We start from the raw sequence: 15,695 nt of genomic DNA, 5'->3' as shown, positions 1-15,695 counted from the left end.
TGTGTGTGTGTGTGTGTGTGTAGACGCTGAAAACACGAGTTCCCTCGCTCGTTCCTTTCCATAAACTCCTGTTTATTCTGGGTGTGAGATCAGTTTCCTGAAGCCTGGCGGCTTGTAGGGACCTAGGACAGCGCAAATTCTGAGCCCACCACCCTCCTCCTCTTCCTCCTCTCTTCTCCTCCTTCTCCTCTTCTTCCTCCTCCTCTCTTTCACGGTGTTATGTAGCACAGGCTGGCCTCTATTTCACAATCCTCCTGCCTCAGCCTCTTGAAGGCTGGGACTGCGGGCCGGCTCTGCCAGCCTCCGCTCCATCCTGGTTCTTGTTGTTGGTTGTTGGTTTGCTTTTCGCTAGAAGGAGAAGATGGAAGAGGAGGCCCCGGAATCAGAGACGGGAAAGGCCGAGAACAGAAAGCGTCTCCCGTTGCCGGGACAGGGCAGGCAGGGAGGCCGCAGAGCCGCCGCTTCCAGGCCTGGCGGAGGACCTCCCTCCGGAGAGGCAGCAGCCTCCCTGTGCGTCTGCATCCGGCGGCCACCAAGAACGTCCTCTAGGGGGCGCTCATCACTGCCGGGAGCTGCCAGCTCCTCTATGGTCACAAAGTCGCGAGGTTTCCTGGGCCAAGAGGCGACCCGAGGCGAGGCGGCATCCAGCACCATGGATTCACTGATCCCAGTTCCTGCCAGGCAGGCCTGAAGCCTCGCCCCTGGAAGCAGCCAGCAGCAGCCCTTCGGGATCTTTTGTCTTCGGACGGCTGAGCCAGCCCACATCTGGAGCAGAGTCATTCAGGTACGCCCTGCAGCCAGTGCCAATCCCCATCTCCCTAATCCCCGGCAACTCCGGCCCAGGGTGGGGCAGAAAGCACCCCGTGCACCCCGTTGACGAGGGAGCCCTGGAGGTGGCTTCCTTGGCTGATCCTTAAAGGCAGGCAAGCTGAAGGCATGAGCCAAACAGGGCCTCCGGCTATGCATCAGAATGTCCCTTCTTGTCCAGGCTCTGGGGGCCCTGGATGCCAGGCAACTGGGACTTTATTTATCTGGAAGGAGGGGAGGGTCAAGGTCATGTGAACGGAGACAGAAACTGTACAGTTGATACCCCCTGCTGTCCCAGGACGTGCTCCCCTGCCCTCCCAAGAACGAGTCTAAGTACAGCCTAATAGTTGGATGTGAGGACCATCCTGGGCCCAGCCAGTAGTAATGGGAAGTCAAGGCCACTTGGATGGGGGCCAGGTGGCCCAGGGCAGCACAGGCTGCGGGGGGTGGGGGGGGGTGGGGGGGATGAGGGGGGGGGGCTTTTCTGAGACTCAACCTGCTCTCCAACAGTAAGCCTCCAGGTTGGTTTTAAAACATTAGTATTGTTATTATTATTATTATTATTATTATTATTATTATTATTATTATGGAGAGATCTGGATGGAGTCAGTGTCCCCTGGCCCTGCTGGCCTGGGATTACAGGGTATCAGGAAGAGCACCCAATCCCGGAAGGAGCCGTTGGGCAGACTACGTGAAGCAGAGGGTTGTCTTCAGGAGGCCCGGCCCTGAGGGAAGACAGGAAGGTCTGTTCACCCTGTCTCCATCCACGAGAGGTGAAGGGGAGCCAGGCCCCCACCCCTTTTCAGAGAGTGCCCGCCTGAGTAACTTTTAAAAACCCACCGTCCCCAGCCAGCGATGAAGTGCTTCCTGGGGTGACAGAGGCAGCTGAGAAAGGGGGGGACTCTGAAGGGTGCAAACTGAAAGTGAAAGATCCTGCCTCAGGAACTAACTGTACTCTGAGACAGGTCAAAGAGGAAAACAGGCTTGGGCGTGGTGGCACGGCTTGGGCGTGGTGGCACAGCGTGGCAGAGAGCACCCCTAACCCCAGCTAGCCAATCCCTGAGTCAGGAGGATCGGGGATACAAGCCTTTCCTGGGGCTGCCTAGAGAGAACCTGTCTGAAATGAATAAATGATAGATAAGTAGGTAGATAGATAAATAAACCAGTAGCCAAAAGAAGACAGCTAGCACCAAAGTGGATGGTGTGATCTGGCACACGGTGTGATCGACACACGGTGTGCAGCAACAGTGGGGTGCCATGGAGGACTGAGACCCCAGCTCACTTCTAACCAGTGATCTGAGAGAGAGATGCCCTGGGACTCTGTGTCAAAAAGAAAAAGAAATCTGGGCCAGTGAGATAGCTCAGCAGGTAAAGGAGCTTGCGGCCAAGTGTGACAGCGCAGGTTCTATCCCTGGAACCCACGTGGTGGAAGGAGAGAACCCACTCCCAAAAACTCACCAACTGGCCCCTGACCTTCACACACATTTTATGTGACCAGGACAACACTCGGGCCTGGCTCCATTTTTTTCTCCTTTAGACAGAGTCTCACTGTATATCCTTGGCTGTCCTCTCTGCAATTCACTGTGTAGACCAGGCTGGGTTCCAACTGAAGAGTTTTGCCTGCCTCTGCCTCCCAAGTGCTGGGATTAAAATCATACGTCACCACCCCCTGCCTCACCTCTGCTTTCTCTCACCTGTCTGCAGGGGACAAGTGACACACACACACGCTACATATATGTGTGAGTGTGTGTTTAATATATATGTTAAAAACAAAACAATAACTCTGCAAGACAAACGTCTCTCTCTGGCCACGTGGCCCAGGTGTCCATCTCCTTCTGCTTCTGTTTTTCCGATCTGTAAACCAGGCACCACAGCACAGGCTGCCCCTGGGGTATGGGACTTTTCTTTTTTTTCTTTCTTTCCTTCTTTTCTTTTTTTGAGACCAGGTCTCACTACATAGCCTTGGCTAGCCTGGGACTCCAGATATAGAGCAGACTTCCAGGATTCTCTGACTCCCAAACCCTAGAGTCAAACCGTATCCCATCCCATCCATCCAGGAATGGGCATTTTCAACACAACACACAGCAAAGTTCTCCTACATGGCCAGAGTCCGTGGTAGAGTTTGCTGCCCAAAGGCCCTGTTGGAAAACATGCATGTCCTACCAGTTATGGGGAGGTAGACCCTGGAGGAAGACCTTCATGTCTGGGAGATAGCAGGCTGAGGAAGGGACAGGCGGTCTCAGAAACCCCAGGAAGGACACACCACACACACACACACACACACACACACACACACGTATACACATACAGACACACTACTTATACACACATGTACACACACGTATGCACACATACACATACGTATACACACACATACACACGTACACACACATATACACACACGTATACACACACGTATACACATACACAGACACACGTATACACACACATACACATGTATACACACATGTATACACACACGTATACACACATATACACACACACATGTATACACACACACACACACACACGTATACACACCAATCTCTGAGAGCAGCTCTACGTTGCTGTTAGGGAGTGACTGGAAAAGCGTGACCGGAGGTCTGTACAGCCACAGCCTCCTCAGGGCCTTGACCTCACCCGGCTGCTAGGCTGCCTCGATGGTCCTCGTGTTTCCCCTGGAGGAGTGCAACCAAGTGCTGGATTCAAATTGCTCCCAAGAGATACCACCAGGCCCTCAAGGGGGCAGAACTTCAGTCCTAGAGGATTGCACGGTCTTCCAGGCAGTTGAGGAAGCGGGGTGCCCTGCTCCACAGTGACCAGAGCAATGCTCTGGGGTCAGTCTCCATTTTTTTCTCCTTGAGACAGAGTCTCACTGTATAGCCTTGGCTGTCCTCTCTGCAATTCACTGTGTAGACGAGGCTGGCTTCCAAATGAAGAGTTCTGCCTGCCTCTGCGTCCCGAGTGCTGGGGTTAAAGTCATACGTCACCACCCCCTGCCTCACCTCTGCTTTCTCTCACCTGTCTGCAGGTGACAAGTGACAGTACTCTCCACCAAGACCTGAAAAATGGCATCTGGACAAGGACCAGGTCCTCCAAAGGACGACTGCGATGAGTCCCCGTCCCCTTCTGGTAAGGGTCCTCCTGCCCCTTAGCACCTCGTAAGCACAAGACTCTGAGGAGCATGGGTCTGGGGTGTGTGTGCGCGTGCGTGCATGTGTGTGTGTGAAGTGTTGAGCCTTCTCGGGGCACAGGGGCAGGCGGAGGGAGGGAGGGAAGGAGGCAGGAGGCAGAAGGACCCCGTCCGGCTGCCCACCCGGCTGCCGCATCCCTGCAGTGGAAGACAGGAGGAAGTGACCTGGCTCCCCACAGTCAGGAGGGGAAGTGCAATGGCTGACCTTCCTCTTCTCTCGAGCGGTTGGGCAGAGAGGCCAGGGTGGTCCCTGGACTTGGGGTTCATAGCACAGGTCTGTGTGAGCTAGGTGTGGTAGCTCATGTCTGCAGTCCCCCCAGGTCAGCCTAGGCAAACTGAACCCCCGCCTCAGAACAACCGCCCATCCCTACAGGGCTTGCGGGTGCACACCTTTATTCCCAGCACCAGGGAGGCAAAGGCAGGAGGATCTCTGTGAATCTGAGGCCAGCCTGGTCTACCTATCGAGCTCCGGGCTGGCCAAGGCTACACAGCAAGACCTTGTCTCAAAACAGTAAAAAACAAACCATTCTCCTTTGACTGATCTCTTTGGGCAAAGGCTCCCCAATTTCAGCTTGGCACTTCCCATTTCCTGCACTCCCAGGACTTCGGGCCACGTCCCACCCAGGACAGCTCAGGAGCCCTGCAGTGAGATTTCTGTTTCTTTAAAACCCATTTATGTGGGTTAGAGAGATGGCTCAGCGGTTAAGGGCACTGGCTGCTCTTTCAGAGGTCCAGAGTTCAAATCCCAGCAACCACATGGTGACTCACAAACATCTGTAATGGGATCTGATGTTCTCTTCTGTCATGAAGGCATACATGCAAATAGAGTACTCATAGGAACATAAATCTTGAAATCAATTTTTTAAAGAATTATGTATTTGTTTTATGTATATAAGTACACTGCAGCTGTCCTCAGACTCCCCAGAAGAGGGAGTCAGATCTCATTACAGATGGTTGTGAACCACCATGTGGGTGCTGGGATTTGAACTCAGGACCTTCAGGAGAGCAGTCAGTGCTCTTAACCGCTGAGCCATCTCACCAGCCCTGAAATTCATCTTTTAAAAGTTATGTTATATGAATATGTTTTCATTTTAATCCCAGGTGTGGCATATGTGGCTGCTTCATTTCGGGTCCCTAGCTGCTAACTAGGATCGTCTTGAACTCTGGGGAGATGTGATTTTTGCCAGCTGCAGATAGTTTAGTTCTGGGGACTCTGGAGAGGTTATAAATCTGAGCGTTCCGAGAAGGCCTGCAGCGGTGGCGGTGGCGGTGACTGCCGGTCCCCCCTTGCTGCTATCATTGGACTGCTGGATATTCTATCAAGGAAGACCGGACCTGCCCCAAGGAAACCACTGACCCTAATCAGTTTGAAGTAACCTACAGAGGGCTACGTCCCTTTCTACCCTAACTCCTTCCAAACCTCCAACATTAGGTAGGAGAGAAAGAAGGTTAGACAGGAAAGGGGGCACAGACCTCTTTCAGCCAACAAAATGGAGCACTTCCTGCTGGTAGGGTCTTTGAGTTCCTTGGGGAAAGGGCAATCTTGGTCCTCAGAATATCCAGCAGTCCAGGGAGAACAACGCAATGAACCAGCCGCAGCTGCCACAGGCCCTCAGGGCTCTCCAGAGTCCCCAAAATTCAAGATCTTTGCTGGCACAAACCACGTCCCGTTAGAGCAGGAGACCGTCACAGTCAGATGCTGTGGACAGTCTGACATGGCCCCCTACCCCACACCTGGGATTAGGACACAAGCACCCATAGAGCGTGACTGGGGGGTCTAAAGACACCAGAGCTCCCATCACAGCCCAGTCTGGGCTAACATTCTGCAGCAGGCTCTTCCAAAAAGTGGACTCGAGAGTGGGCAGAGACCACAGGGGGCCTTGTGCGACTAGGTCCCCTGCCAGGTCCCAGTTTTCCAGCTCCCCACCCCCCACCCCCCCACCCCACCCCCGGGCGGCACAAGGCACAAACCCCAGAAGGCCCCAGTCTGGTGCTGATGCCCTGGAGGATTCCTGGACAGCCGGGCAGTTGGGTGCTGATAATGGGGAAAACAGCCAACAGTGGGATGGATGCATGTACTTACCCACAAGCATTGGGGTGGACGGACAGTGGGGGAGGGCACTGGAAGGTGTGGTCACTGTGAAGAAGGCCTCCCTCCCTCAGTCTGGCAAACACACCCAGACCTGACCCCTGTATACATGACCCAGCCACCCGTGCCTCAATTTCCCCGTCTGCAGGCTGGAGCTCACCCACGTGCCAGGACTAACTCTCAGGAGGTGCTGAATGCTCTCACGGGGAGAGGGGGAGTGGGGTGGGGGTATGTGACCATGGAGGGTGCTGGGGACAGCCCACCCTTGCTGACTCCCAGCTCCGATCTGCAGAACAGCAGGTTGCCCAGGACACCGAGGAGGTCTTTCGAAGCTACGTTTTTTACCTCCACCAGCAGGAACAAGAGACCCAGGGGGCGGCCGCCCCCGCCAACCCCGAGATGGACAACTTGTCCCTGGAACCCAACAGGTAAGTGCCGGCCTTGGGGCGCGGGTCCTGGGAGCCCTGTGGGTCACTGCCTCCCTTCAGCCTGGCTTCTCGGAGTGGGGGCCCCATCTGCAGTGCAAGCCTGCCCTTTGTCTTGTCTATAACTCTGCCAGGGACCTTCAGATGGGGCTAGGGTAAAAGTCTGCCCCACCCCAGGGGCGGGGCTCTCTGCCCCAGCTGCGGTTCCCAGTGCAGACTTCCGGCTCCCTGACTGATGCTCGTCCCTACAGCGTCTTGGGTCAGGTGGGTCGGCAGCTTGCTCTCATAGGAGACGACATTAACCGGCGCTACGACACAGAGTTCCAGAATTTACTGGAACAGCTTCAGCCCACGGCCGGGAATGCCTACGAACTCTTCACCAAGATCGCCTCCAGGTACCAGCCCATCACTCAACCCCGCGTACGAGAAACGGGCTCACTGGCTGGGGAGCAGTGTCAGGGTAAACTCTCACATGATCCCCTCCTGTCCCGCTCTGGTCCTCACTCACCCTCTTCTGCACACGAGCCGGGATCTCTCAGGAACTCTAGTGGCAATGACGAGCGCCCTGGGGTGGGGATGTTCCGGGAGCCTGGCAGCCAGGCTGGGACTTATTGAAGAGGGTTGGGCCATCAACTTCTGTCAGCCCAATCGCAACTGGAAGGCATCTAAGAGGTCATCTGATTCCGGTTCATCCCAGCTGGTCACAGGCCACCACAGTGAAACCTAGGGAACAGGAAAGGACCCGGAATCAGCGTTCCCGCTTTGACGCCACACCCGATCTGGCTTGAGTTCTGCTGCTTGGTCTTTATCTTACATGCATGAGTGTTTAGCCTGCGTGTATGTGTGCGCACCAACTTGTGTGCCTGGTGCCTGAAGGGGCCAGAGGGCGGCCTCTGGGGTTGGAGTTTACAGACAGTTGTGAGCCACCTTGTGGGTGCTGGGAGTCAGAGCCAGGTCCTCTGGAATACAGCCAGTGCTGTTAACCACCTCTCCAGCCCCACAGGGTCTCATGTAGCCCAGGCTGGCCCTGAACTCTTGATCATCCTGCTTCGGCCTCCCAAGTGCCACCGTCATAGGCATGTGCCGCCCAGCACCGTCCTTTTCCTTACACTAGGGAGTCAGAGACAGGCTAGATCTAAAGGTGGCAGTAGAAGAAGCAGGTGGCGCATCCTGCCCCTGCCCTCAGGCCCCGCCCCTGCTCTCAGGCCCCGCCCCTGCTCTCGGGCCCCGCCCCTGCTCTCAGGCCCCACCCGTGCCCCTGCGATTTCAGGATCTGTCGTAATCTCTTCTGTCCTTTTCTCTCTGCTGTCCCTCGGGCTGCCAGGCCAGCAGCAGCTTGCACAGGTAATCGCCCTGTCACCTATCTGCTCCCTCTTCCCTCTCTGCCCCACCCCCACCCCCCTGTACCAGTGGCAGCTCCTCTCCCTCCCAGCTGTCTCCTTTCTAGAAAGCCAGGCTCTTCCTGATGGGCAGCCAGGCCAAGGCAGACTTTCTGAACCGGACTGGCAGCTCAGTCGTGTAGCTTCCCATCTTGGGGGGGGGGGGGATGGGCTGGAGGTCGTCGGGTGGAGGAGGAAGGGCAGGACGGGGTCCCCAAGGCAGGCTCTCCGTGATTGATGAAACTCTTGGCCCACAGCCTCTTTAAGAGCGGCATCAGCTGGGGCCGTGTGGTGGCTCTCCTGGGCTTTGGATACCGTCTGGCCCTGTATGTCTACCAGCGCGGTCTGACTGGCTTCCTGGGCCAGGTGACCTGCTTTTTGGCTGATATCATACTGCACCATTACATTGCCAGATGGATCGCGCAGAGAGGCGGTTGGGTGAGTGCCTGGGCTTGGGACATCCCCCTGCTGCGGCGCCCCCCGCCCGGACACTATAACCCACCGGTTTGGTTTTGGTTTTTTTTTTTTTTCTTGACAGGTGGCAGCCCTGAATTTGCGTAGAGACCCCATCCTCTACGGAATGATGGTGATTTTTGGTGTGGTTCTGTTGGGCCAATTCGTGGTACACAGATTCTTCAGATCATGACTCCCGGGGGGAGCCCCTCTGGGGCCCCCCAGCCACATGCCTGCCTGGACTAAACCTCTCCCTACCCCGCCCCCCCCCAACGGTCCCCCTCCTTCCTCTGAGGGCGAAGGCGCTTTAGCAAACAGGCACCCCTGCTTCGGAGAGCCACTGCCCAGGGACCATCGAGGCAGCATGACTACCCCAACACTGCATGGTGCTACAGAACCCTGCCCTGACTGATACCCTGCCCCCCCTCCCCCAGAGGCTGGGCCACTATTTCCCAGAAAGCTAGCTTTGTTTTTGTACTACCCTTTGGGTGCAATCCACCCTTTCTCTCCCACTGTGCCCAAAGTCAGAACATTGAGAGCCGTGGGGACCGGTGGTTCTGACCTGTGTTCCCAGGACTCCTGCTACTTTGGAAGGTCAGAGCTTGAGAAGGAAGCTAAGCGCTATCCCGGCCCTCCATACAGCAGCTCCCAGGGATAGGAGCCGCTGTAGGAGATTGCATGACCTACTCCGGCCCCACACCCACCTCATCTTCCCCTTCCCCACCTCTATTCCCCCTCCCCCTGCTGTCCCCTTCCCCAGTCCATTCTGATCCATTATGCCTTGGCGGCTGGACTCTCAGGGATTCCGCCAGGCCCAGAGTGAGGGCAGAGGTGAGAGTTCGGACCACAGCTGTTTGAACACGTCCATCAAGGTCCTCCAAACCTGTGTCCCCTCCTGACCCCTGCTCCAACTGAGTGGGTAGGGGAAGACCCTCACCCTGTCCCCAGGGCCCTCAGGTGAGCCTGCCTGCTGGGGAGGAGGCCTTCTAGACGGACTGCAGAGCCCCAGACTCGGTCTCTATGACGGGAAGGGGCGGGCATTCACTCCCCGCTAGAGAACTACACCAGCAGAAGCAACTGTGGATCTGGGTGCCGTGTGACCCCCACCCCTGCAACCTGTGAATACTTGAACCCCACCATCACCCATATGTTCCTTGTCTGCCTAGGTCCTCCTTTGGGTGGGGTGGGGGGGTGTTTTTCTCTGTCTTGCACAACGTAGGGGTGAGGGTTGAGAAGTTTGAATTAAGCCAAATGTAGCAGGGGGAGGGGGGGCAGATGGATTCCCCCACCTCCCCCTCTGTGTCTGGAAATAAACTGTGCAATGCCCCCAACACCTCACCTGGCATCTTTACACTCCACTACCTCTCGTATGCTAGACTGTGGGAAGCCGGACTCACCGGTGTAATCCGACTCCATAGTACATTACCTACGTCCTCATGCCGAGATCGCAAGATCCTAGGGTATGAAGCTGTAGATGGTTGGAAAACCAGGACAAACCCCAGGCAACCCTTTGTGACAACCCCACCGGCTGGCTCTTCACCCCTTTTTTTTTCTGTGCATGTTTGATGGGGTCACACATACCACTCTGTGTGTGTGTGTGTGTGTGTGTGTGTGTGTGTGTGTGTGTAAGTCATTGACATGGGGTGGAAATCAAGCCCAGGCCTTTGCCCACAGCTTTCTTATTTCTTTGTAGTCCAGGTGACTTCCCACAGCAAGGAAAGCCAGGGACCCCTTGGCCGGGGAGCTGAGCAGGGAGGTGCACCACTCCAGGGGCCCCCGTAGCTACCTCTCTACAGGAGCCACAGCCCACACCAGCCCTTAAGGCCCTTTTCACACTCTTGCCTGGGACATAATGTTCCAGTTCCAGGTTCCCCATGTCCCCACAGACACACACACACACACACACACACACGCTGGGCTTTTTTGATCCTAGGAGTTCTGATGTTGCATGGATGCCCCTACAGAGAGGCAGCCAGAGGGGGATAAAAATAACAAACTGGGGGCGTTGAAATGTTCCCAAATTCATAAAGATTCCTTTTCCCTTCAGTCCTGGGCACCCCGTTTGTGTTTCTGACACCCTCCCCAGCCGTCACATGACCAGTCAGTCCAAGAGGTCTGATGAAGCTGCACCTTCACTGGCCTGGGTTAGCTCTGAGCTCTCCCTGCCTTCAGTGTGCCCACGGTACTTGGGGACTGGACGAATGTATGGAACCGCCACGCCGAGCTCAAAGCTGACACTTGAGGCGCCGTGTACCAGGGTGTATACTGAGAACTTTTTTTTTTTTTAATGTTGGAACGATATGTGACGGGTGGGTGCGATAACTCCCACCTTCCAGAAAGGCAGGTGCCTTTTTAGAATCACATTACGGGTAGCAAAGAACATTGAGCTAGAACTCTCCACAAGGTTACTGGCTCGAGGTTTTACCTGAAAGCAGGAGGAGAGGGTCGCCGGCCTCGCGAGCACATGCCCGCCACGGATTTAGTTGGACAGAATGTCGAGGCAACTCTCTGGTCTTCCCCGCTGAGGCGACAGACAGAAGGCGAGAGGGCTGCCCGAGTCCAACATGGTCGGCAAGGCTTCACTTCACACACGCGCGTGCGTCCCCCTTTGTGGGCGGGGCTTAGGAGCTAAATTATTCTAGCCATTCTCCGGTTTGGAAATCAAAGGAAGGTGAGCCTCAGGTTTGCGCTTTGACTTCTCTGGTCCCCTCCACACCTAACAAGAGGAGGTTGCCCCAAACCTGACCCCCAGTTACTTTCCAGAGCTGCCCAAACCAGAGGGTGAGAAATTAAGAGCCCAGTAAGGAATAGGCTGAGAGGCTGCTGGGCGCAGATGGACCCTGCAGGTGCCGCGGTTAAATCGGGAGCACGAACTCCTACGCTTCAACATTTGTGGGTCTCCTGAAATTGTACCTTCTTTGTGCCAGATACATCTGGATTTCATAGCGAGGCTACATAGCGAGTTTGAGATCAGCCTGAGCTACGTTGAGACCCCGTCTTTAAAAAAAAAAAAAAAAAAAAAAAGCACATTTTATGTCATTAGGTATCTGTCCCAACAGTTTCACAGTTTCATTAGAAAACGTCTTCCCGCTGGACAGTGGCGACGCAGGCCTTTAATTCCAGCACTTGGGAGGGCCAGCCTGTAGATGAGGCCAGCCTGGTCTACAGAGTGAGTTCCGGGACAGCCAGGGCTACACAGAGAAACCCTGTCTCAAAAAAACCAAAACCAACAACAACAACAACAAAAAAAAAAAAAAAAAAAAAAAAAAAAAAAAAAAGAAAAGAAAAGAAAAGAAAGAAAGAAAAGAAAAGAAAGACGCAGGGACTCTCACCCCCCAGGACTCGCATTAGTATCTAGCTCTTTACCTGTCCAGTCCTTGGACAGGAGGAATCCTCTACATCTCAGTATATACAGTAGTAGGTGGGACATAGCCGACACTGAGTAATTTGGGGAAAGGATTTTTTTTTGAGACAGGGTTTCTCTGTGTAGCCCTGGCTGTCCTGGAACTCACTCTGTAGACCAGGCTGGCCTTGAACTCAGAAATCCGCCTGCCTCCCTAGTGCTGGGATTACAGGCATGCACCACCACACCTGGCTGAGAGTACCTGTTTCAAAGAAACAAAAGGTCGCAGCTGCAGAGATGACCCAGAGGTTATGAGCAGTTACTGCGCTGGCAGAGATCCGAGTTCAGTTCCCAGCACCCACAACAGGCAGCTTACAGCTTACAGGTCCAACTTGATTGGATCCGATGCCCTCTAAGGACATCTGCGATCTGTGCACACACCAGACCACCATAATTAAATAAAACTAGGGCCGGCAGTTTTTACAGACGGCCGCTGAAGGGCATGATGCCCTGAGACCCACCCCTGGGAACCACAGGACTCTTGGAAGTTGTCCCTGACCTCCAGATGTGCGGCTCACACGTACACATAAACTAAATATTGGATGATAGAGTTCTTTGAAAATGTCTTAGTGCCTAAAACTTTTTTCTCATTTGACTTGTAAATGTGTCCCAAGAGGAATTTGTGCTTGGAAAATAAAATCAAGTATGTTAAATTTGTAAACATAGTTTAAATATTTACGAGAACCTAATTAGCTAAGTTTGTAAATGGTACCGGTGATGTTCAAGCAAATTCACGTGTCGGCCCACAGGCTAACTGAACAGCAATCAAAGGACAAGCTCCGGCTCTCTTCATTACACAGATGTATGTGTTAGTATACAAAATGTATGAGAATTCTAAATAGAGCATCAGCATATGCAAGTCAAACGTAAGAATTTATGAAAGTATGTCTTTAAATTTACAACCTTAACTAACATATATTTAACTAATATATATACATACATATATATATTTATATATATGTGAGAGAAAGAACAGGGTACAATGTGGCCTTGAACTTGCTGTGTAAAAAATGATCTTGAATTCTTTAACTTCTTGCCTCTACCTCTAAGTACTTGGAATTGAGATTTAAGACAGGTCCAGCCTTGGAAACAGATTTTTTTTTAAAAATTTCTATTTATTTGTTTTTTTGTTTTGTTTTTTTGTTTTTTGAGACAGGGTTTCTCTGTGTAGCCATGGCTGTCCTGGAACTCACTGTATAGACCAGGCTGGCCTCCAACTCAGAAATCTGCCTGCCTCTGCCTCTGCCTCTGCCTAATCCTCTGGGATTAAAGTCACGGGCCACCACCACCCGGCTTGTTTATTTTGGAGACAGGATCTTAGGTTAAAGGATTGATCTACCAGGCTCTGCCAAGATTTTTTTCTCAATGTTGGGCAATTCCACACAGGGTCTCATGAATACTAGAAAATGTTTTACTATTGGCCAGCGGTGGTGACACACAACTTTAATCCCAGCACTCAAGAGGCAGAGGCAGGCAGGTCTCTGAGCTAGAGGCCTGGTCTATTGTGCTAGTTCTGATATAGCCAAGGCTACACAGAGAAACCCTGTCTCAAAAGCCCCAAATCAACCAAACAAAAAGCAAAAGAAAAAATTAAGAACAGCATCCAACTTTCTAGGCTATATCCCCAGCTGTTTTTGCTGTTGTTGGTTTTGTTAGCGATGGTGGTAGCACTCATTTTTGAGACAGGGCCTCACCATGTAGCCTTGGCTGGACTGCAGGTAGCTACATACACTAGGCTAGCCTTGAACTCATAGAGCTCTGTCTGTTCCTGCCTCCTGAGTGCTGGAATTAAAGGCATATGCCATCACACCTGACCATGAATTTTTTAATTTAATAATTTAAGTATTTATGTGTGTGTGTGTGTGTGTCCACCTGCACACACACGTGTGCGTGTCAGTGTAGAAGACGACATCAGATCCCCGGAAAGTGTCTCTAAACTGCCCAACATGGGTGCTGCGAGCTAAGTGAAGTTCTTCCCAAGATTAGTAAGTACCCTTAACCCTTGAGCCACCTGTCCTGCCCTGAGAAACAGTCCTTTCAAAGTGTCACACCGAGAGCTGCTTATACGACTTCGGTGGTTTTAAAGTTGTAGTCTCCAAAGGACTGAGTAAAAAGTTGTTATAGATATTCACTCACAGGGGAGACACGCGCATTGCTGAGACGTGGAGGTCAAAGGGCACCTCCCCTCCGTTCCTTGGTGTCTGACGCTGAGTGCAGTCCCTGCAGCTAGCACGTCCATCCGCTGAGCACATCAGCCCTCCACAGGTTCTTAATCTTTTTTTTTTTCCTCTTTTTGATACAGGGTCTCTAGGTAGACCTGGCTCCTGGAGTTCTCTATGTAGACCAGGCCAGCCTTGAACTCATAGAAATCCACCTGCCTCTGCCTCCGTGCAGGGGTGAAAAGAAAGTGGCTTTCTTTGCTTGTTTGTGAGAGTTTCTTTGTCACTGTTTGGGTGGCTTTCTCTTCCCAAGTCCTTCTCACTTTTCCTTCCTCTCCTGCCTCATTTTCTTCCTTTGCCTTAGGAATAGAACTCATGAAGTGTTAATAGTGGCGACTTTCTATTAGGACAAAGCTAGACGGCTCATCATCACCATCATTGTCGTCGTCGTCGTCATCATCATCGTCGTCGTCATCTTCTTCGTCGTCATCTACATCGTCATCGTCATCTTCGTCATCATCATCGTCATCATCGTCATCATTGTCATCATCGTCATCATCATCATCGTCGTCATCATCACCATCATCATCGTCATCATCATCGTCATCATCGTCATCATCATCATCTTTTCGTCATCATCATCGTCATCATCGTCATCATCATCATCTTTTCGTCATCGTCACCATCATCATCGTCATCATCGTCATCGTCATCATCATCTTCGTCGTCATCATCGTCATCATCTTTGTCATCATCGTCATCATCGTCGTCATCATCATCATCTTCATCGTCGTCGTCACCATCATCTTCATCATCATCATCATCATCATCACTGTCTCACACACACACACATACACACACACCCCCACACACACACGGCAGGGCTTCACACTTCTCAATCTGGATGTGAACTGACTACACAGTCTCAGCTGGTGTGGAGCTCCTGGTCTTGCCTCTAGTCTCTCACCCAAGGTACCAAGAACAGACACAGGGGATGCCAAAAGCTGGGACCCCAAACCCAGCCTACTTACTATATTTTTGGTTAAGACATGGTCTCACACTGTAACCTAAACTATTCCAGAAACTCATGCCAATCCTTCTGCCTCAGCTTTCCAAACACTGAGATTGGCAGGTCTAAGCCACCACACCTCTCTATAGATGTTCTGAAGTACTTGCATCAACATCAACGCCGATATACAGTGACCTGGGGAATGCACCCTGAAGCCTTTATCCCTGCATCTCCTCTGGGAGACTTAACACTTACTCCGACCACACACCGTCTCGGTACAGAGCCGGTCTGGGTACATCTGTAAATCCTAGTTTGTAATCTCAGCTTTGGAGGGCGATGCAAGAAGATCAGGATTCAAGGCCACCCTTGGTGACAAAGTATATCTCAAAGAAGAAGAGGAGGAGGGGGTGAAGGAGAAAGATGTTCAGTAAGGATGGCACAGTAGGGCCTGGGAAGAGGGCAAAGGCTGGTGCAGTCATCCCAGGGTCTCCCTATAACCAGCTGAGGCAGGTTGCAATGCCTCCCAGGAACAGGAAAGATGGCTGAGAGCACTTGTCCTTGCAGAGGACCTGGGTTGGGTTCCCAGCACCCACATGGTGTCTCACAACTACCTGTAACTCGAGCTGTGGGGCACCTAACACTCTCCTCTGGCCTGCTCAGGCATGGGCACGCACATGCAGACACCCACAGTCATAAACAAATCTTTAAAAAGAAAGAAAGCTGGGTGTGGTGGCGCATGACTTTAATCCCCCCCACACACACACACTCAGGACCCAAA

General features: G+C 52.7%; 1 protein-coding gene across 1 annotated transcript; it reads left to right on the top strand.

Moving 5' to 3' along the window:
- The first annotated feature begins 685 nt into the window (after nt 1-685).
- Bak1 (BCL2 antagonist/killer 1) lies at nt 686-9,051 on the top strand. The gene is made up of 6 exons (XM_052163495.1): nt 686-784; nt 3,839-3,939; nt 6,382-6,517; nt 6,766-6,909; nt 8,151-8,331; nt 8,432-9,051. Exons 2-6 carry the CDS (start codon nt 3,876-3,878, stop codon nt 8,537-8,539), a joined length of 633 nt encoding a protein of 210 aa, XP_052019455.1. The 5' UTR covers nt 686-784; nt 3,839-3,875; the 3' UTR covers nt 8,540-9,051.
- Nucleotides 9,052-15,695: the final 6,644 nt, after the last annotated feature.

Source organism: Apodemus sylvaticus, chromosome 19 (assembly GCF_947179515.1).
Source record: "Apodemus sylvaticus chromosome 19, mApoSyl1.1, whole genome shotgun sequence".
NCBI lineage: Eukaryota > Metazoa > Chordata > Mammalia > Rodentia > Muridae > Apodemus > Apodemus sylvaticus.
Note: the sequence above shows the minus strand (reverse complement) of the source record. Positions and strands in the feature narration are given on the sequence as shown.

Coding starts and splice junctions, on each gene's coding strand:
- Bak1 (XM_052163495.1), top strand. CDS start 3,876: ATGGCATCTGGACAAGGACCAGGTCCTCCAAAGGACGACTGCGATGAG. Junction 3,940..6,381: donor TGAGTCCCCGTCCCCTTCTG/GTAAGGGTCCTC, acceptor TCCGATCTGCAG/AACAGCAGGTTGCCCAGGAC. Junction 8,332..8,431: donor TCGCGCAGAGAGGCGGTTGG/GTGAGTGCCTGG, acceptor TTTTCTTGACAG/GTGGCAGCCCTGAATTTGCG.